Source organism: Phoxinus phoxinus (assembly GCF_949152265.1).
Source record: "Phoxinus phoxinus genome assembly, chromosome: 12".
NCBI lineage: Eukaryota > Metazoa > Chordata > Actinopteri > Cypriniformes > Leuciscidae > Phoxinus > Phoxinus phoxinus.
In genome coordinates, this window is record NC_136887.1 from 2,923,873 (window position 1) to 2,947,325 (window position 23,453).

General features: G+C 37.2%; 2 protein-coding genes and 1 long non-coding RNA gene across 3 annotated transcripts in view; 1 reads left to right on the top strand and 2 right to left on the bottom strand.

Annotated features, from left to right (window-relative positions):
• ergic1 (endoplasmic reticulum-golgi intermediate compartment 1) overlaps positions 1-6,806 on the bottom strand; it is a 36,891-nt gene extending 30,085 nt beyond the window's left edge. The window contains exon 1 of the mRNA XM_079630756.1: positions 6,627-6,806. Within this exon, the coding sequence (XP_079486882.1) occupies positions 6,627-6,646 (20 nt within the window). The 5' untranslated portion in view covers positions 6,647-6,806. The remainder of the gene's footprint in view (positions 1-6,626) is intronic.
• Positions 6,807-11,029: 4,223 nt separating this feature from the next.
• On the top strand, positions 11,030-15,727 carry dusp1 (dual specificity phosphatase 1). Its single transcript, XM_079629987.1, has 4 exons — positions 11,030-11,909; positions 12,547-12,686; positions 12,809-13,028; positions 14,722-15,727. The coding sequence occupies exons 1-4, from the start codon at positions 11,507-11,509 to the stop codon at positions 15,045-15,047; spliced, it is 1,089 nt and encodes a 362-aa protein (XP_079486113.1). The 5' UTR covers positions 11,030-11,506; the 3' UTR covers positions 15,048-15,727.
• Positions 15,728-17,466: 1,739 nt separating this feature from the next.
• Positions 17,467-23,453, bottom strand: part of LOC307007794 — an 11,489-nt gene continuing 5,502 nt past the window's right edge. The window contains exon 4 of the long non-coding RNA XR_013799684.1: positions 17,467-17,672. This is a non-coding gene — a long non-coding RNA (uncharacterized lncRNA). The remainder of the gene's footprint in view (positions 17,673-23,453) is intronic.

A 23,453-nucleotide genomic window follows, 5' to 3' on the forward strand; every position in this document is an offset into this window, starting at 1 on the left:
TCAGGTCATGCTTATGATGACATGTACCAAATTTGGTCTGAATACGATAAAGCGTTGCGGACGTAACTCTGGGCTAGTTGCTAGGCTTTGCTAATGACGGACGGCAAATTTTTCTGAAATATGACTATAAAAATATAGTTATTTTGATCTACCCAGAAAAATTCATCAATATATGTATTTATATAATAAAAACGATATATATATATATATATATATATATATATATATACATATATTCGTAATCCTATTAAATAAGGAACTCAGTCACGGCACAGCAAACTGTCAAAGTCATGATGTTTATTAGCAGAAAAGAATCAACCCTCGGTTCATTTGAGACGACGCCAAGAACGAAGCACACAGTCGACACGTAACATAATAACCCCCTTCAGGAATGTGTTCAATCCCTGACTTTTTAAGGAGCTCACAAACAAAGCCAAACAAAGTGTCATGTGCCCTTTTTGGGCTCTGAAACCTTCACGGCTACATCAGCGCTCGGCTCCAACCCTCCAAAACACTTACATCTGTGAGCATTTCTCTCTCGCAGTGAAACGACCCAAGCTGACGCAATGCAGGAGGGGGAGACTTCCTCTCGAACACACACACACACACACGCACGTCGCGCACACACACACACACACACACACACACACACACACACACACACACACACACACACAGTGTTCTGAGAGAAGAGCTCACAGGATGTGGAAGGCAACTAACCCTATTGTGTGAACCCCAGCAGAAGGACATGCTGTTCTTAAACTGCACTGACGTCTTCATGTAAAGTGTGTGAAAGACCTGCATTGGTACAGGAGGCTGAGGAATAAACACATAAGGCCCCAAAGTTAAGACATCCTCCACCAGATACCGCAGAAGTGACAGGCTGTATCGCTACATATCCATCACTCAGATCAGCCTGACAACAACATCTCTCACCATCTAAGGACATCACCATCATCGCTCTCAGCTGGTTTACACTGCGCACACCAGTACAGATGATTATCATGACCATTCTTAACCATTTTATGGCGGATTCATATGAATTTGTACTCATTTGTAAGTTTGCAAACAATCTGCTCATGCCTTAAAGGTGCACTGTGTAATATTTAGGAGGATCTGTTGACAGAAATGCAATATCATATCCATAATGTTTTCAGTGGTGTGTGTAAAGGCCTTATATAATGACCCGTTATGTGTTTTTATTAGCTTAGAATGAGCATTTCTCTCTACACACACCACGGGTCCGCTTACACCGACATGTTTCTACGGTGGCCCTGAGCGGACAAACGCGTTTAGTTACTATGTTGTTCTTCAAATAAAGAAGCTTGCTAAAGTCAGTGAATAAAACACTGACACAATGATGAACAAGTAACAATAATATTCGCAATAACATCGTTTTACTGAATAATGAAGTAAACATAATTTCTTGATCTTTGTAAAGAAACCTCAGTGTTTAACTGGCTACTCTCTGCTGTCTCAGACGACATCACTTCTTGTCCACCACCGTAACTTCTGTTGGGTGCAATTCACAACCTCACCACTAGATGCCACTAAGCATCACACACTGCACCTTTAATAGCCGCATTTCTATTAGGAAAATGGTATTTAATGGTTTGAAAATTGAACGAAAATGGTTTTCCAATGGAAACACGTTAATTTCGCAAAAACATGAGGTAGTTTTTGGCAAAACTAAAATGTTTTTATTTTATTTTTTTATTTACAGGTCACCTGGTGTCTGAAGAGTCACATGATCATTATTTAAAGATGGCGCGGTGTGTTTGGACAGAAAGACGAGAGAGATTTCTTTATTAAACTCATAAAAGAGATAAGTATCTCGGGAATACTGGATCCTAAACAACAAAGAAACGCCAGTTTATCAAGAGCTTGAAGCAGAACTGAGGGAGAAACTCCCAGAAACTCCTGGCTCTCAGTATAAGGGGATTTCCTTGCCCTTGATGCTTGGATACACGCTCCTGTGATTCACGTCTGCACACATTAACAATAATGGCTAGTGCGGTGACTGGGATATATACGTAAACCTACTAACATCCGTCGCCATGATTTCTGGAATGATTTATCATAAGAGAAAAAAAATGACGTTTTAAGTCGCATTACATCGGTTAATGGAAATATCGCAAAAGTTTTGAGCAAATCTGTAATGGAAACGCGGCTAGTGACATCAGGTTTAGTGCTGGATAATTCGCGTATCTACCCTGTAGTGATAAAATAAAATAAAATTCTGTATCAAATTTATAGGCAGGACAAGTAGTTTGTTTAGGCTTGGTTTGTAGAGAATTACAAACACAATGCGTCATCAGCGTTTCTCACAGGTTCAGTGTAAAGTCTGTGTAGAGAGAACGGTGTCGTCTTAGCGGCCCCTAATTTAATAACTAATGATCGTTGCGACGGAAGTGAATCAATCAAAACTAACTTTAGCTGGAAAATAACATTATTCAAGAACCGCTATAAAGCCAAAACACTCTGTTACCTTAAATTATCCGTTTATCTCTGTAAAGCAGCTTTGAAACAATCTACATTGTTAAAAGCGCTATATAAATGAAGATGACTTGACCTTTATCACTTTTCTTCTTCTTCTAAAAATCACATTTAATGAATTGCATTTCACATAATATAAAATCACCTCTTCATAAAAGAGTTTCTCATGGAACTGGTTTGGATCATCTCAGAAGAACTCGTATCATCATAACTGAAAACAGGGACTTTGTAGCTGCACAGAAAAGTCTAGATTAGATTATTAGACATCTATAAAAAAATAAAGGTTTTAAATGGGGTTTTTTCTCACAGTGATGCCATAGAAGAACCAGCCTTCACTGATCAGGTCCTAAGAAAAGTTTTTTTTCTTAGTGTGAAGAACATTTTAATTATCTAAATAACTTTTTTCCACAATAAAGAATCTTTCGTGCAATTGAAAGGGGATGTTAACGATTCTTCATGGAAACATAAGCCACTTTCCCACCGCCGGGTCAAGCCGTTCTCATCGCAGTTTATAAGAACGGTGTGTAACCAAAACAAGCTCAAGTGGAAATTAGGGTTGGGTATCGTTTCAATTTTCATCGATTCCTTATTTAAATTCCATTGAGGTAAAAAACAACAACTTGGATATCATTTACATTTATTCTATTCTGAATATCATGAACAAAAATCAACAGGCTAATCCAAGAACTTTAAAAAAAGAAACATTGCAAAAACTAACAATACACATTTAAATTTTAAGCATTATTAAAAACAAGTAAACACTCAGTCATTAAAAAAGAACAAATAAAAACAACTAAACAAAGATTCGATTAATAATAAACAGTGTTTTAAGATTTTCAGGTGTTCAGGTTCAGAAACTCAATCAAATGTAAAATAACACTGCACTTTATAAATAAAATATAAATATAGTTACAAAAGTTATTCAGTCAAGAACAGTTTTATTTTGTAGTTTGATAACTGTTATCATAGAGACGGCAGCATGTTTATTAGGCTGCTGTCCCTTTAAGAGCGGCACGGATCCAGCATACCGATACACACGCCTTTCCTTCAACTGTTTACGTTCACTTAAGACATAACCGGCTGTGTTTACATGGATATTTCGACATATTTGTGCCTGTATTTGTCCATTCATGTGCAAAAACACACGGAAGAGAACTGGGTCCAGTCTCGCGCACTATACAGTGTGCATGCTCTGACAAAACAGCGCACGAGTCTTCTTGCGTTTGGTTTCAAATCATATTAAAACGCATACAAAGAGAAAATGCATTCAAAAGGAATCGATAAGAGGAATTGAAATTTTACTTTTACAACAAATATTTGATTCCCAATAGTGTAAATATAACTGGGACCGTTTGTTGGCGTTCTTAGAAGCAACTATAGATGCCAGTCAAGAATCTTTATTTTCAAAAGTGCAGCCTTTCAGTCCACAAATATGTTAATCTCTTAACTCGTATAGCAGGAAACGTGCGAGTAAAACGAGTTAGGCGTCTTGGATTCCCTCCGGTTCTCATCAGCTCAAAGCAGCGTGTGTTGCACAACAGGAGCAACACTTGCACGTTCCCCCAGGCTCGGATATATCCGGCAGATATTTATTATTTCCTGCGTTACAACAGCAACAAACACACACAGCTGCAATACGTCACACACAGGACCGTGCACAGCAACACACACGTGCTATCATCACACAACCAGAACATGCGCCAGAACATTATTATTACTAAGCAGAAAGACGTGCGTTTATGAAAGCATCCCAGCATATCGCAATACAAAAATGCAACTATGTATCGTAGATAGTGACAATCTATATCGTGTGTAGTTCACCCAAAATAAAAAATGTCAAGTTTCAGAGTTGTAGTGTCAGGACTTCATTAAACTACTATTATATATAATGTTGAATATAGTGTATAATAATGCACTGGGGAATATGTGTGTGTCCTGATAATGCCAGATGTCTGATGTTACCAGTAAAAAGTGTCGACATTATTGTAAATATATCTAGTCAGTGAAAGAGATCAAGCATATTCATCTACAATAATCCTGTGTGTTCATCTTCAGGATCATGAATATTGTTATTCTGGCGTCTCTATTGTCCTGAGCTTTGGGTTCCAGCACGAGTCCAACTCTATTCAGTTACACACTATGATATCAAATCTAGCAGTTTAAATTAATCAACAGTTCATTTTTTGTTAATCTTTATTGGAGTATCGCAATAATATCGTATCATGAGTTCAGTATCGTGAGATGTGTATCGAATCATGACATGAGGGTCTCGTTACACCCCTAATAATTTAGACATCTTCTGTGTTACGAGTCATCAATGATCAAGTTGGTGGATTGGCTTGGACAGTTGTGGCATTGTGAGGTCAGCTGACAGGAACGAGCTGTGGTGTGTGTGATTGTGTGTTACACCGCAGGAGGTTTATGAGTGTGTTCTCAGGCAAACGCCACCAGTGTCTGCGTGTTTCTAAAGAGGAAGCCGAGATGCTGACGGTTTTATCTCAGGCCTCGGTCACTTTCATTACTACAGATGAGCTAAAGGGAAGCGTGACTGTAAACAAGGTTGAGTCGTCACCTTAGCAACATATATTTAAGTATTATGATGCAATATTACAACACTCGCACACCCACATCTGCACACATGCTCTGTGTGATTGTTTCTCATTGCCAAAGACAACAACGCTGGATGTTCAAAGATACAAATAACAACTGTCTAAATATGTTGTAACTTTAGAAAGTCCAGATACACGAGACGCAATCCACTAATCAAGAATCTGTCATATTACAGTCTCGAGACAAACTGGGTCATTAGGATGATGGACTATTTTTATATTTACTTCATTTGAGGAACATATGTCAATGAATAATAAATTACACACGTTAGGACACATTAAAAATGCAAAATTAAAAGCATTTGGATTACATTACAGCTCCTGACAAAAAGACTGTATTCAACTATAGTTGGAGAATAAAACTATTTAATTTTGAGTTTTCCTAATATCTTGACTATAAGAAATATGTGACTTATAACAATTACAGATAATTAAACTTGAACTACTGTCAAATAGACAATTAATCATAACTAACATAAAAGTTTGTAAACATACATATATAGGCCTATATAGGCTTTATAACAACTAGAGAGTAATATATATATATATAATATATATATACATATATATATATATATATATATATATATATATATATATATACACAAACTTTTATGTTAGATGTGATTAAATGACCTGACAGCACTATTTTAAAAACTACATTCATTCAGCAAGGATGCATTAAATTGATCAAAATTTACAGTAAAGACATTAATCTAAAAAAAGAGTTATATTATAAAGTAATGCTGTTTTTTTACTTTCTATTCATCAAAAAATAGTTTTCAACATTGATAATAATAAGAACCATTATTAATAATTGAGCAGTAATGATGCTGAAAATTCAGCTTTGATCAGAGGAATAAATTACACTTTACTATATAGAAAACAGCTGTTATTAATATTTTTTATCAAATAAATACTTGGTGAGCCAAAAAACAAAAAACGTTGAGTGGTGGTTTGCATACACAGCAGAACTCATGGCATGATGTATGAATGTCATTTTCAGATGTTGTATTTGCATAATTATACTACAGTCAGTGTGTGTGACCAGTATGAACAGGACTTAGTGAGCTTACGATAACAAAGCAACAGTTCAAACAAGTACCATTAATGGTTCATAAATGTGATGTCTAATGGAAAACTGACATGAACTTAGCTTATAAATAAACTGTGATGTGTTTGTGAAGACTTCAGGATAGTACTAAGGAGACATTTACAACTTCATCAAAAGCCAAAAGCCTGCGGACAGTTTTTCATAGATAGTTATCAAGAGCAGTTTGAAGAACATGTATACAGAAATAAGAAAGTGTTTTCACAGGGAACTACAGGCTGTGTCTTAAAAACCTAGTGTGCTGCCTATCTAGACATCAGTCCAGTAACGTTACATTACAGACTCGTTTGGTTTAAAAGCACACCGTCGAAGTATGGTTTTGAAACGCCACCGTAGTGTCTAACATTAGTGTGGACGTGTTTGATTCATGCATTAGAGGAAAAGACGAGTCGCTTCGAGCCTCTACTCACCTCCGCACATCGAAAGTCATTGCGACTGCGCGAAGAAAACCAAGTGTGTTATATTATAATTATGTATTATACACTCTTAGAGTGTTTAAAAATAAACGACACAAGTAGTAAAGTGGCAACTCCAGACTCTTCCTTCAATCCTGCCGGCTGTTCAAACCGGATGTGACATCCGCTTAGGACGCTTTGCACAATCCTATTGGTCGACAGGGAGCGAGCGGCGTGATTCTGTTTCCGGTTTAGAAATAAGTTGTGGTGTGCAAAACTTAACGCGTTGCCCATGGAGACCGAGTTCAAACTGCTTTTGCTTCCGCTTATGTGGTCCAACAGTCAAACATGGTTTCTACAACAACAACAACAAACCCGTAAATCTGCCGCTGGTGTTCTTTCTCTTTCACAGAATATGTTCTGGAAATCAGCTTAACTTAACTTCAAATCTGTTCTTCATCTCATAACAATAACCAGGCTTTGAAAATAAGTCAGTTTTATATTACCAAAACAACAACTGTGTTCATGAACCGGCAGGATTATTGAAGGCAATACTTTGGCTGAAACTCAATAGTTGTGACATAATACAACATGACAGCGATTCCAGACACACAGCAGTGGCTCACATAGAAGAAATCGCTAATGTTGGGTTAGGGTTATCCCAACATTACACATATGTAATGAAATATTGGAAATTAATATGTGTAGGCTACCATTCACTGATCTAACGTTATATAGAATGACAACATGCAATGATTTTTTAGTTGACCAACACATTTTTGCTTATCGTTAATATTAGATATGAATTTTATAGATTACACTCACTTCAAGCCAATGACATCCTTACAACCAATCAGAATCGAGTATTCATATGAGGGTATAAAATTGGCATGAGTTGTCGAGTATATGAAACAGTCACTCATAATATTTTTATGAATCCTAACAATGTATGATTGTGAACATACATGAACGACACTCCCAATTGCCAATTTAAATATTCAAGCAAGAAGAGCATATTTCGTTACTTGCGCTGTGTGGAAAGTGTTGTGTCAAGTCAAGTCACCTTCATTTATACAGCGCTTTTAACAATATAGAGTGTTTCAAAGCAGCTTTACAGTGATAATAGGAGATTAAAGTAACAGAGAGTGTTTAGGCTTTACAGCAGCTCTAGAATAAAGTTATTGTCCAGATAAAGTTAGATTTGATTGATTATCAAATTAAGTTTCTCAAGCATCCGAAGCGCTCGCACAGAAAGCTCACGGACACTAAACCCTCGTCATGTCTTCTTGTGCATGAGCCACACATTCACACAAAATTATGTCACAAATTAGCGAGGTAAACATAGTCGGTTATGTGTTAAGAAAACGTAAACAGTGAGCAAGTAAACGTGTGTATCAGTGTATTAGATCCGTGCATTCACTCTTAAAGTGACAGAAGCCTAATATTCCTGTGATGTGTGTGTTTATAATGTTCATCACACGACACAGGACAGAGAGAGTCACACACTGCTCTCGACTGAATAACTTTAATAAGAATGTTTAATTTATACAGTGAAGAATATATAGTGTTATTTTATACATTTGCTTACGTTATTAAATATCTGTACGTGAAAACTACTATCAGACCTGAAAAGTATTAGTTATTTAATTTGTATCTTTGTTATATTGTATTTATTTGTGCTTTTGCATGTAATTTGATTATTTGTTCTTAATTAAATTACCGACTGTTTACTTCTGTACGTCTACTTATTTGACTTCTTGTCTTTAATAATGTTTTAAATGTATATGAGTTAGTTTTAGCTGTGGTGTTGAAATTGGAAGAGAGAATTGTAAATTTTCACTGGTATCTAAAATGTTGGTGTCATTACGGTCTGTGTTTGCAAAATGGCCGGTAAAAACTATTTATGGCCTGTACATTTTCACCAGCCAGTGGCAGGTGTGGCAAAAAGCCAGTTTTAGGCCCTGTGTGCATATAAATGTCCACAATCTTATATTTGTATACAGTATACCCAGTGCTTTTGAATCGTGTAGTGTTTCACTATGTCATATCTGGGCACATTTGAGAAAATTTCAGCCTCCAGACGTACAGAATCTGCAAAAGTGACCGAAGCAAACGGACACGAGAGTATTTTCCCATGGTGCCCGGAGGCAGCTCTGTCCGTAAATGTGATGACATTGTATACATTTGCTACACCAAGGAAATGCCTCATTCATCACACTCTTTCACTTCCCTTTCTGACAAACAGAACATGCAAATGTGGCTAATGTGTGCTTTATATGATTTGTTGCATGCATGGTTAGCATGGTTTTGAGATGTGTGCTTCGTGTTTATTTATTTTTGGATTAATTCAGCATAATTCTTTCCTTGTTTATTTGTGGTTTGTCTTTTTGTGGCCATGCAGTCGTAAATACAAATTCACATTTTTTTGGAATGTAGTTTTATAATTTTCAGCCTTAGATATACTTTTTTAATTTTTTACAAGTACACTGTAAACAATTATATTCATTATTTGTATTCAAAACTTTTTATCTTTTGTCAAATCAACTTAGATAATTAATGTAGTTCAGATAACATAATATTTTGAGTTTCTGTTGATTAAACCAATCTCCTTCATTGCATTAACTAATTTTTTTAATTTCAATGAACTCAAATTTTTAAGGCAACCAGGTAACTTTCTTTTTTTAAGTTAAACCAACAATAATTTTTTACAAGTAATTGATTGAGTTGAGTAGCCATAAATACAAATGCAGATTTTTTTGGAATGCATACATTTATCATTTTCAGCCTTAGATATACTTTTTTTGTCAAATCAACATAGATAATTAATGTAGATAACATCATATTTTGAGTTTCTATTGATTAAACCAATCTCCATTGCATTAACTCTGATTTTAACATTGATTTTTTTGGAATGTACTTTTATCATTTTCAGCTTTAGATATAGGCTACTTTTTTTTTTTTTTTTTTTTACAATTGATAAAGCCTATACACTATAGCCTATAATGCATATAACCGGACATGTTATTAAGTGCCATTCAGTACACAGTGTTCTTCTTCAGTCTCAACTTGTGGCTTGCATTTCTCTGCTGACTCATCCGTGTTTTAACAGTAAAACGGTTTCTTACTACTTTTTTCTGTATATGACAACCCTAGAAATGATTTGGAGAGGAAACCTCCACGAGTCCTGACTCAAGTTTCAGAAATGCAATCCGGACGTCATGACCCATATATGTAATGTTCTTGTAAATAAGTGAGCCTGTCACATTAAAATATTATCAAATGAAATTTCTAGAAGGATCACAACACATCCTTGGGCATTTTTCCCAGCTGGAAGTATTAGAAATAAATGTGTAAGACCAAAAAAAAAAAGTTTGATTTCATATTAAGTAACATAGCTGTGACAAATTATATATTTTTTTTATAAATAAAACCTGTATTTAAAGGAGTGATATACAAGTATTTGATTTGCATGGGAAAAATGTAAAAAGTCAACAAACACTGCACTACTTATAAAACATATAATATAAATATGAAACATTTCCCCTCTCTATTCCACTGGAAAACCAGAAAAACAAAACATCAAATTACAGAGAGAAAAAAAAGAACAACTTGGATGGCAAATACATTTATTTGTGAGTATGTGACAATGGAAGTACTGGCAAATAAGTTATTAATAGGCTACTTTTAGGTCAAAATACGTGTATTGTCTTAATAATATAGATCTCTCACACCACGGCCACATCCATACACCTGAGCCTGGTTTGTTTTTGAATGGAAATTTACCAGACCTCAAGTTTCTATACAGTGATTAACTTTTATGGTTTCCCTTTGCTCTCGCGGCATTGCACACCATGTACTCCTGTACAATAAAAACAAAGTATAAACTTTTATGAGTACAATGACATGTTCACTAATTATCTTGTTATTCATCTGAACTGTAGAGGAAAGTTTTTGATAATATTTTATATCACAACAATAATATCATGGAATTTTTTTAAAACATTTCCTCATTTTTAACAACTGTCAGTGTAATTTCAATACATGGTGAGATGATCATATTAGTTACTAGCCTGCATAGTATATAAATATAACGAGATAAAATGAGTTCAATTAGAATTATACTTTGTCATGCTTTTCACCAGAGAAACACAATATGATCTCAAACATTTTTCATCATTGATATTGGCATAGTGTGAATACCAGCATAGTTTATATTCGATATGTGAGCATAATCCTTTCTTATTACAAAAGCGACATTACATTTATTCTGTTTTTATTTTTTTGTCGGATTTTTTTTTTTTTTTTACCTATATGTGTAGTATATATTTAAAATGACAGTGTGTAAAAGGCAAAGCCATTTGGAACACAGTTTAAAACAAAATTATTGACAAATGGTCCAAAAGAGGAACTCAACTGACACAAGAAGGAACTAGTAAATCTGCCAAGACAGCAACATTGCACGGCCAATGCTAATAGTGACAAACATCGACCCGGCGGATAAATAGGTCGAAGATCAACTATTTGAACACTCAAAGCCCCCATCCCAACAACAACAAAACAACATTAATAATCATCATCCTAATCACTAACACTCAAACTCGGAAACTGGAGTGGATTAGCGGTGTGTTTCGGTTTGTTTAGAGGTCGACTGGCTCTGACAGGATCAGATAAACGCACTGACGTACGTGCGAACTCACGCGGGCCGCGAGCCAAGAGGGGCGGAGCCTGTGACGTCACGGCCCTCGCCGAGGGGAGCGAGCTCTGTATATAACCGTCGCTTTGCGCCTTTCAAATCAGAACAAGAACAACGAGCGAAGTTTCCGTCGAGAATTACGACTTCGACGGACTAATTTTTTGGATCAATCTCTCGATCAAAGAGCGAATTTTATCGCTGTATGTATTCAGAGCTATCGTTGTTCTCTACTATGGTCATCATGGAAGTGTCCGCCATCGACTCGGCCTCGCTTCGGGACCTGCTGGAGAGCGATGATGACCCGGACTGCCTGGTTCTGGACTGCCGCTCGTTCTTCTCCTTCAGCTCGTCTCATATCTCGGGCTCCAGTAATGTGCGCTTCAGCACTATAGTGCGCCGGAGGGCCCGAGGGGGGCTGGGGCTCGAGCACATCGTGCCCAACGAGGACACCAGGAGCCGGCTTCTGTCCGGGGACTACCAGAGCGTCGTGTTCCTGGATGACCGCAGTCTGGAGATGGGAGAAGTGAAGAAAGACGGGACTTTAATGCTCGCTGTGAACGCGCTCTGTCGCAACCCATGTGGAGCAAGTGTATTCCTTCTTAAAGGTACGAGATATTCTTCTTTCTTTGCCTAAGTTACTATAATGCTATATTATAGGCTAAATACACTCTTAAAAGCAAGCGGTGATCCGGTTCTTAAAGGGACAGTTCACCCAAAAATTAAAGATCAGTCAAGTTACTCACCCTCAAGTTGTTAAACCTGTAATTGTTTACTCATTCCGCTGAACACAAAAGAAGATATTCTGAAGAATGTTTGTAACCAAACTGTTGTGAGGCACGATTGACTTCCACAGTATCCCCACCCATACAATGGAAGTCAATGGCCCATCAACTGCAGGATTTCCCAAATTCTTTTGTGTTCAGCAGAAGAAAGAAAGTCATACAGGTTTGGAACAACATGAGGGCGAGTAAATAATGACACAACTTTCATTTCTGTGTGAACCATCCTTTTTTTTCATAGTGAAGAACATTTTAATTTAAAGTGCTTTTGAAAATGTTCCATTGATGTTAAAGTTTATCAATGAATCATAAATTAAACAAATCTTTATTTTTAAGAGTGTTTAACCAATTAATACACTAGCTGAGCTTGTTTTCAAGTTTATTTATTTATTTATGTTTTCTTCAGCTGTTGTCACTTGTAAATCCCACTTTGACTCAACGAGCTGTGTTTTTCCATTGCTAGGTGGATTTGACACGTTTTCCTCTGAGTTTCCTGAAATGTGTACGAAGGCCGTTCCCCCACAAGGCTTGAGTTTACCTCTGAGCCCCGGCTGCCGTCCCAGCACCGCAGATTCCTCCTGCACAACCCCTCTATACGACCAGGTAATCACTAACTCTTTTATTTTTTATTGTTTTATTAAATAAGCACCTGTGCTGTACATAAATACGCCTCATCATGATCAAACCAGTCCACTAACTTCCTTGTTTTTTATTTAATTTTTCAGGGTGGCCCTGTGGAGATCTTGCCATTCCTATATTTAGGCAGTGCTTATCACGCCTCTCGAAAAGACATGCTGGACATGTTGGGAATCACGGCTCTCATTAACGTCTCTTTAAACTGCCCCAACCACTTTGAAGACCACTATCAGTACAAGAGTATCCCTGTGGAGGACAACCATAAAGCCAACATCAGCTCCTGGTTCAACGAGGCCATCGAATTCATCGGTGAGTGTCATTTTTCGTCACAAATGGGGAACAGATGTCCCCGTATTACGAGCTCTGGCAGGCAGGCGGACCCAACCCCCATTCCCAATTGAGGTTTTCAAAAGTTCCCTCCAAATCGGCCAGCTGTACGTCCCGGGCCTGACAGGCTTACGTCACCCTGTTTAAAGAGGAGCCCCCTTTTCAAATAACACCAGGCCGTGACCTGATCCTTTCATGGGGCAACTGGCTCCGTCTGAATGCCTTGCATCCTTTGTTTAGCCCGAACAAAAGGCAGTGTCTCTGTGGCCCTCCTATCAGATAAGTGCGCTTCGCAGGGGTGCCGAAACCCCCCATTGTGTGTATTCAGGCCTGTCTAAGGGGGGTGTTTCCCCTCTCACTCGCACCCCTGCCTGCTTTAGCTGTCCCGTTTCCTTATGGGACGCTTCCGCCATTAGCAGACCTGCAGAGGGTCATTTGCAATTGAATGAAGGGCTGGGGAATGGTTTAGGTGCTTAAAGTGCTTGAACTAGATTATTATTATAAATTTTTTTAAGTCCTGGAAAACCCTTGAAAACAGCCATATTTCTGAATAAGTTCTTGAAGTGCTTAAATTATTAAAAGACAATATATACATGTATACATATGAAAAAACAGACATATTTATGAACAAGTACTTGAAAAGTTATTCAATTATTGGGAAAAAATACATGTATACATATGAAAACAAAACAGCCATATTTATGAAAAAGTGCTTGAATTATTGAAAAAAAATTATATACATATGAAAAAAACAGCCATATTTATGAACAAGTACTTGAAGTGCTTAAATTATTAAAAGACAATATATACATGTATACATATGAAAAAACAGCCATATTTATAAACGAGTACTTGAAAAGTTATTAAATTATTGGGAAAAAATGCATGTATACATATGAGAAAAACAGCCATATTTATGAAAAAGTGCTTGAATTATTGGGGGGAAAAATACATATGAAAAAAAAAACAGCCATATTTATGAAAAAGTGCTTGAATTATTGGGGGGAAAAAATACATATGAAAAAAAAAACAGCCATATTTATGAAAAAGTGCTTGAATTATTGAAAAAAAATTATATACATATGAAAAAAACAGCCATATTTATGAAAAGTACTTAAATTATTGAAAAAAATATATACATATGAAAAAAACAGCCATATTTATGAAAAGTACTTAAATTATTGAAAAAAATATATACATATGAAAAAAACAGCCATATTTGTGAACAAGTACTTGAAAAGTTTTTGACTTATTGGGGAAAAAAACATACATATGAAAAAAACAGCCATATTTATGAAAAAGTGCTTATTGAAAAAATAAATATACATGTATAAAGTAGTGTTTAAGGGGTACTTTAAGTACTTAACTTGAACTTTTTGAAATTGAAGTCGTGGAAAACCCTTGCAAACCGCCATATTCATGAAGAGGTGCTTAAAAAGTGCTTGATTTATTTAAATACAAAATATATGAAATTTTATTTTATCGAAAAACAAGTACAATATTTTCAGGCAAAATGAACACTGCAGCCCGTCTGATAAACCCCCATCATCATTATAATATAAAATATTATTGTATTGTATTCCTTGAAATCCAAAACCGTAGTGCTTGAAGTTAGTTTTGACCGTGTCTGCAGGAGTTGTCCGGTGTGTAACCGAATCTCTTCTGTTTCCCACAGATTCGGTGCGTAATAAAGGCGGCCGCGTGTTCGTCCACTGCCAGGCGGGGATCTCCCGCTCCGCCACCATCTGTCTGGCGTATCTGATGCGCACCAACCGCGTCCGGCTGGAGGAGGCGTTCGAGTTCGTCAAGCAGCGGCGCAGCATCATCTCGCCCAACTTCAGCTTCATGGGCCAGCTCCTGCAGTTCGAGTCGCAGGTGCTCGCGTCCTCCTCCTGCTCCTCGGCCGCCGGCAGCCCTGTGATCGGCAAGAGCTCCACCGTCTTCAACTTCCCCGTCCACACCATCCTGCAGAGTCCCATCACCACCTCTCCCTCCTGCTGACACACACACACACACACCCGCTCGAGGAGCATTCATACGATCCCTGAGGTGATCTCCAGTATTACGGCTCCTAGCGATGCTCCTCACGGTCGCGCGAGCGTGTTGAACACGAAGGTTGTTTTAGTGTTTTAACACGGTGGACTTAAAACCTTTTACATTTTGATGTGACTCAAACCAAGTGCTCTCTCTTTTAATTGTTTGTGTGTCTTCAACTTTGATAATGATAATCGTCAGGTTTGTTCGCATTGAGAGAAGCCCGATGTCTCACAGGTTGCTCAGGGATTGTTTTGATTTTTATGTCGTTACTGTTTTTGTTTTATTTCGAGAGTATTCTGAGGAGATGGGAAGAAGTCACTAGACTTGAAGGTGCTAATCGTAACGACTTCTTCTTCTTCTTGAACAATGAATGTAGTCCACACGTCTGTGAGGGCTCAGCCTTAAGACGATCACTCTCCAGCCGTCTCCGGATTGGCCGTCTGCAAGCGAACGGAAATACCTCATGTGTCTGTACTGATGTCGGTCTGCCGAGAGTCCTCCCACAAGCACTACTAACAGGAATGACTCTTGCAGGCTGTTTTGATATGTGTGACTATTTATTGACTAAATTAATATATTTCTTATGCTATATTTTTTCATATATTTGTGATACTTGTTGCTGACAAATAAACATTTTTTTCATACATGCGATCTTATGTGCAGTGCATTAATAACTCTGGAACAGAATACATACTGGATTTGCAGCGCCACGTTTTGATGCAGTTATTAAAGTGATAGTTATTTATATAGCATCATTCATCAACATCATGGATGCTTCACGATACAATAATTAATGAAAATAAAACTAGCAAAAATCAGGGTTTTTATGTTAGGTCTCAACAAGAATTTCTGATTCGTGTACAACTGGGCCCATCAAATTATATATATTTTTTGTGTTAGAAAGACATTATAAACATGATTTTTTTTATATGAAATAAATTTATTTTATTTATTTAATACTTATTACATAAATAAATGTAGGCTACAGTGTACCAAAATGATCACTAATTCATTATACTTTTAATTGGCAGTAATACTCAAAGTAGTAACGCTTTAAAATGAGGTTGAATTTGTTACAATTATTTAAAGTCCCCCTGTAGTCAATAATGTATCCCTTAAAACTCATCTTTGATCATCAAAATGACATATTTTTTTAAAAAATTCCTTGAAAAAAATGTCTTCATGCCTTAAAATATCTTGGATGTAACTCGACACCCTTGCCTCATTGGTTCTATGATTATGCAAATGAGCCCCGCCTCCACTCACTCACTCAGAGATCCACTGGTGGACGATCACACGTTGATCTGATTGGTTACAAGGTTGTTTGTGACGTCAGAAACACCGTGTTTTTGAGACTGTCTTTGGTTCACTGCAGTTTTAAGCAGAAAATACTCAGCAATGCTGTCCACTTATGAACTTACACACGATTTATGAATCTACACATGGTGTGTGTTAAAGCAGATTAAACACACCACATACACACATAAACAACATTAAAAGCTTAAAAGGATTAAAAGGATTTACACCACCGCTAACAATCAACTATTTTTGTAAATAATAATTCATTTATAAATTGTTATATATTGATATATAATAATATATTGTTAATTAACAAAGATTAATAAATACTGTAAAGGTATCATTCACTGTTAAATTAATGTATAGAAGCACAGCAAATTATAACTTGCTATAACCACAGATAGCTATGCTTTTTTATAAACGCACTTGATATGACAGTTCATTATTTGATAGCAATTGATAGCAAAAGCAATGACATTTCACAATTTCAAAAGCAGAGCAAAAAATTAACACTCTTCAAATGTATCAAATGTTCCACAATAATGAACAATGCATCACTGAAAATCAAATGTTTATGTTTGGAAGACCCCATTTACATGTGCTGTCCACAGACATTGTGTTAATATGAGGAGTAAACAAGATATTTCTGCACAGATCTGATTGAGAACAAACTAGAGACTTTGTGATCCAATACATTGACATTCAAAGTGTCACACAGTTCCCGGGGTCGCTGTGTTTCTCGAGACAGATGAGCGCCGTCTGTGCCGCACAGAACAGGGGTCACCGCTGGACAAACAGGCGCAGCTGACAGCATTGTGTGAGCTGGGATTCAGGCCCGTGTGAACGCTTCAGATATCGCTGGGAAAATATCTGAACACCCCTCTTCACCCTGAGCCGACCCGTCAGGGCACCCGACCCGCGCGTGCGGTGTGTGTGTGTGTGTGTGTCGGAATCCGGCTCTGGGAACGTGAGAGCTGCGTGAGGATCTGTGTGACTGTCCCGACGCAGGTCTCGGGGTGTGAGACTCAGAAAAGCCCCTCACACACACACACACACACACACACACACACACACACACACACACACACACACACACACACACACACACACACACACACACACACACACACACACACACACAATAGCAGCAGCTGCGAGGCGTTCGGGAAGCGTGTTGGACTGCAGCGACGGGTCGAGCTCACGGTGTCCTGAGCCTTTGTGTCCCGCTAGCTGTGCTTCACAACCTCGATCAGCGGCGTTCATTAGCACAACACTGGCAGAGATACGAGCCTGGAATACAAGATTATACTGCACCAGTGAATATGAATATATATATAGTGGTTAAAGTGGGATGGCAGGTGGAGGAACCCTCACATTTTGTGTATAGAGCAACAGGGAAAAATGCTCACCCTGGGACAACATATTGAGTAGCCTATGTGGTAGGCTATAGCAATACTTTTTGTGACAAGTGTCACTGTGGCACCAACTATCACAATACTTATTTACTTGATATGTAATGGTTTTATTTTGGTCCATACATCTACACTAATATGATGATGATGTTAAAATTGACTGGGCTGAAAATGTACTGGGAAAAATTCAGCCCTGGCACTGTAGCCACACCAGCCCACACCACCATCCACAGCCCCACAGACACGGATAGTCAAACGTGAGGTAGTTATGGGGGTTCAGGGGCATGAATTTGGATTTCTCTGATCTACATGTGTGCAATTTAAGACTTTTGAAGGCCAAAAAATTTATAGGCTAAGAAAAAGCTTTAAAAACCATGTCAGTGGGCATTAGATTATTTGTCAATGCTCTCTCCTCATCTCCATCACTTATTCTCTCAGTCTCCTGCATGCACTATTTCTTCCCCTCCTAAAGCTGAACTTTTTCATTTTCGTCTGTGTCCCTGAAGAAAGTAAACATATGCTCAACTGTTTTATGAATCATTTTCTGAGACAAGTTCAATTTTACTCAAGAGGGAGTGCTGTTGGAGTTATTATGATATGGTCATATACAGTATAGTGCTGTTGGAGTTATTATGATATGGTCATATACAGTATAGTGCTGTTGGAGTTATTATGATATGGTCATATACAGTATAGTGCTGTTGGAGTTATTATGATATGGTCATATACAGTATAGTGCTGTTGGAGTTATTATGATATGGTCATATACAGTATAGTGCTGTTGGAGTTATTGTGATATGGTCATATACAGTAGAGTGCTGTTGGAGTTATTATGATATGGTCATATACAGTATAGTGCTGTTGGAGTTATTATGATATGGTCATATACAGTATAGTGCTGTTGGAGTTATTGTGATATGGTCATATACAGTAGAGTGCTGTTGGAGTTATTATGATATGGTCATATACAGTATAGTGCTGTTGGAGTTATTATGATATGGTCATATACAGTATAGTGCTGTTGGAGTTATTATGATATGGTCATATACAGTATAGTGCTGTTGGAGTTATTATGATATGGTCATATACAGTATAGTGCTGTTGGAGTTATTATGATATGGTCATATACAGTATAGTGCTGTTGGAGTTATTATGATATGGTCATATACAGTATAGTGCTGTTGGAGTTATTATGATATGGTCATATACAGTATAGTGCTGTTGGAGTTATTGTGATATGGTCATATACAGTAGAGTGCTGTTGGAGTTATTATGATATGGTCATATACAGTATAGTGCTGTTGGAGTTATTATGATATGGTCATATACAGTATAGTGCTGTTGGAGTTATTATGATATGGTCATATACAGTATAGTGCTGTTGGAGTTATTATGATATGGTCATATACAGTAGAGTGCTGTTGGAGTTATTATGATACGGTCATATACAGTATAGTGCTGTTGGAGTTATTATGATATGGTCATATACAGTATAGTGCTGTTGGAGTTATTATGATACGGTCATATACAGTATAGTGCTGTTGGAGTTATTATGATATGGTCATATACAGTAGAGTGCTGTTGGAGTTATTATGATATGGTCATATACAGTAGAGTGCTGTTGGAGTTATTATGATATGGTCATATACAGTAGAGTGCTGTTGGAGTTATTATGATATGGTCATATACAGTAGAGTGCTGTTGGAATTATTATGATATGGTCATATACAGTATAGTGCTGTTGGAGTTATTATGATATTGTCATATACAGTATAGTGCTGTTGGAGTTATTACGATATGGTCATATACAGTAGAGTGCTGTTAGAGTTATTATGATATGGTCATATACAGTATAGTGCTGTTGGAGTTATTATGATATGGTCATATACAGTAGAGTGCTGTTGGAGTTATTATGATATGGTCATATACAGTAGAGTGCTGTCGGAGTTATTACGATATGGTCATATACAGTATAGTGCTGTTGGAGTTATTATGATATGGTCATATACAGTAGAGTGCTGTCGGAGTTATTACGATATGGTCATATACAGTAGAGTGCTGTCGGAGTTATTACGATATGGTCATATACAGTATAGTGCTGTTGGAGTTATTATGATATGGTCATATACAGTAGAGTGCTGTTGGAGTTATTATGATATGGTCATATACAGTAGAGTGCTGTTGGAATTATTATGATATGGTCATATACAGTAGAGTGCTGTTGGAGTTATTACGATATGGTCATATACAGTATAGTGCTGTTGGAGTTATTATGATATGGTCATATACAGTAGAGTGCTGTTGGAGTTATTATGATATGGTCATATACAGTAGAGTGCTGTTGGAATTATTATGATATGGTCATATACAGTATAGTGCTGTTGGAGTTATTATGATATTGTCATATACAGTATAGTGCTGTTGGAGTTATTACGATATGGTCATATACAGTAGAGTGCTGTTGGAGTTATTATGATATGGTCATATACAGTATAGTGCTGTTGGAGTTATTATGATATGGTCATATACAGTAGAGTGCTGTTGGAGTTATTATGATATGGTCATATACAGTAGAGTGCTGTTGGAGTTATTATGATATGGTCATATACAGTAGAGTGCTGTCGGAGTTATTACGATATGGTCATATACAGTATAGTGCTGTTGGAGTTATTATGATATGGTCATATACAGTAGAGTGCTGTCGGAGTTATTACGATATGGTCATATACAGTATAGTGCTGTCGGAGTTATTGTGATATGGTCATATACAGTATAGTGCTGTTGGAGTTATTATGATATGGTCATATACAGTAGAGTGCTGTTGGAATTATTATGATACGGTCATATACAGTATAGTGCTGTTGGAGTTATTATGATATGGTCATATACAGTATAGTGCTGTTGGAGTTATTATGATACGGTCATATACAGTATAGTGCTGTTGGAGTTATTATGATATGGTCATATACAGTAGAGTGCTGTTGGAGTTATTATGATTTGGTCATATACAGTAGAGTGCTGTTGGAGTTATTATGATATGGTCATATACAGTAGAGTGCTGTTGGAGTTATTACGATATGGTCATATACAGTATAGTGCTGTTGGAGTTATTATGATATGGTCATATACAGTATAGTGCTGTTGGAGTTATTATGATATGGTCATATACAGTAGAGTGCTGTTGGAATTATTATGATACGGTCATATACAGTATAGTGCTGTTGGAGTTATTATGATATGGTCATATACAGTATAGTGCTGTTGGAGTTATTATGATACGGTCATATACAGTATAGTGCTGTTGGAGTTATTATGATATGGTCATATACAGTAGAGTGTTGTTGGAGTTATTATGATATGGTCATATACAGTAGAGTGCTGTTGGAGTTATTATGATATGGTCATATACAGTAGAGTGCTGTTGGAGTTATTATGATATGGTCATATACAGTATAGTGCTGTTGGAGTTATTATGATATGGTCATATACAGTAGAGTGCTGTTGGAGTTATTATGATATGGTCATATACAGTATAGTGCTGTTGGAGTTATTATGATATGGTCATATACAGTAGAGTGCTGTTGGAATTATTATGATATGGTCATATACAGTATAGTGCTGTTGGAGTTATTATGATATTGTCATATACAGTATAGTGATGTTGGAGTTATTACGATATGGTCATATACAGTAGAGTGCTGTTGGAGTTATTATGATATGGTCATATACAGTATAGTGCTGTTGGAGTTATTATGATATGGTCATATACAGTAGAGTGCTGTTGGAGTTATTATGATATGGTCATATACAGTAGAGTGCTGTTGGAGTTATTATGATATGGTCATATACAGTATAGTGCTGTTGGAGTTATTATGATATGGTCATATACAGTATAGTGCTGTTGGAGTTATTATGATATGGTCATATACAGTATAGTGCTGTTGGAGTTATTGTGAGCTAAGCTAAAAAGATGTGTTTTTAACTTAGTTTTAAAAATGGATATACTTGTGCTTTGGCGAATCACAAGCGGCAGAGCATTCCACAGTTTAGGACCTGCGACACTGAACGCCCTGTCACCCATGGAGCGGAGCCGAGATGTGGGGACTGCTAAGAGACATGCATCAGTCGAACGAAGGGTGCGGGATTGCAGGTATGGGGTGAGGGGATCTGATAGGTAAGATGGGGCCAAATTATATAGGGATTTATAAACGAGGAGAAGGATTTTGTAATTAATGCGGTAGCGGACAGGAAGCCAATGCAACTGCTGGAGGGTAGGAGAAATATGATCCCAGGGCCTGGTGCGTGTGAGTAGCCTTGCAGCAGAATTTTGGACATACTGTAGCCTATTTAGGGTTTTTTTCCGGGATGTCGTGAAGTAGAGCATTGCAGTAGTCAAGCCTCGATGTAATAAATGCATGTATAAGTGTTTCTGCTGCAGAAGAGTTGAGGGAGGGGCGGAGCTTGGAGATGCTTTTGAGATGGAAGAAAGATGTTCTGGTGATATTTTTTATATGTGACTCAAAAGAAAGAGTAGGATCAAAGATTACACCCAGATTTCTAACTTCAGCAGAAGTTGTAGTGAAATAACCAGGGATAGACAGCTGCAGATGTTCAAGTTTTTTTTTAGAATATTAGGGGTGGAAATAAGAATAGCTTCTGTCTTATCTTGATTGAGTTTGAGAAAATTTTGAGTCATCCAGTTCTTAATGGCATTTAAGCAGCTAACCAGATTGGATAATGATAGTGTGTGAGCGGGCTTGGTGTGGATGTAAACCTGAGTGTCGTCTGCATAACAGTGGTAATTGAGACCATAATGTTGTATTATCTGGCCAAGGGGAAGGATGTAGATTATGAACAGCAGGGGGCCTAGGACAGAACCCTGGGGGACACCATGTGAGAAAGATGAATTTGGAGATCTGAAATTCCCAATTGAAACAAACTGTTGTCTGTCAGTGAGGTATGATTTGAACCAGGACAGTGGAACACCAGTGAAACCAAGCAAGGTCTCCAATCGAGAAAGTAGATAATTATGACAAACAGTGTCAAAGGCAGCTGTGAGGTCGAGGAGAATGAGGGAAGAATGACCATTATGATATGGTCATATACAGTATAGTGCTGTTGGAGTTATTATGATATGGTCATATACAGTAGAGTGCTGTTGGAGTTATTATGATATGGTCATATACAGTATAGTGCTGTTGGAGTTATTATGATATGGTCATATACAGTATAGTGCTGTTGGAGTTATTATGATACGGTCATATACAGTATAGTGCTGTTGGAGTTATTATGATATGGTCATATACAGTATAGTGCTGTTGGAGTTATTATGATACGGTCATATACAGTATAGTGCTGTTGGAGTTATTACGATATGGTCATATACAGTATAGTGCTGTTGGAGTTATTATGATATGGTCATATACAGTAGAGTGCTGTTGGAGTTATTACGATATGGTCATATACAGTAGAGTGCTGTTGGAGTTATTACGATATGGTCATATACAGTAGAGTGCTGTTGGAGTTATTACGATATGGTCATATACAGTATAGTGCTGTTGGAGTTATTATGATATGGTCATATACAGTAGAGTGCTGTTGGAGTTATTATGATATGGTCATATACAGTAGAGTGCTGTTGGAGTTATTACGATATGGT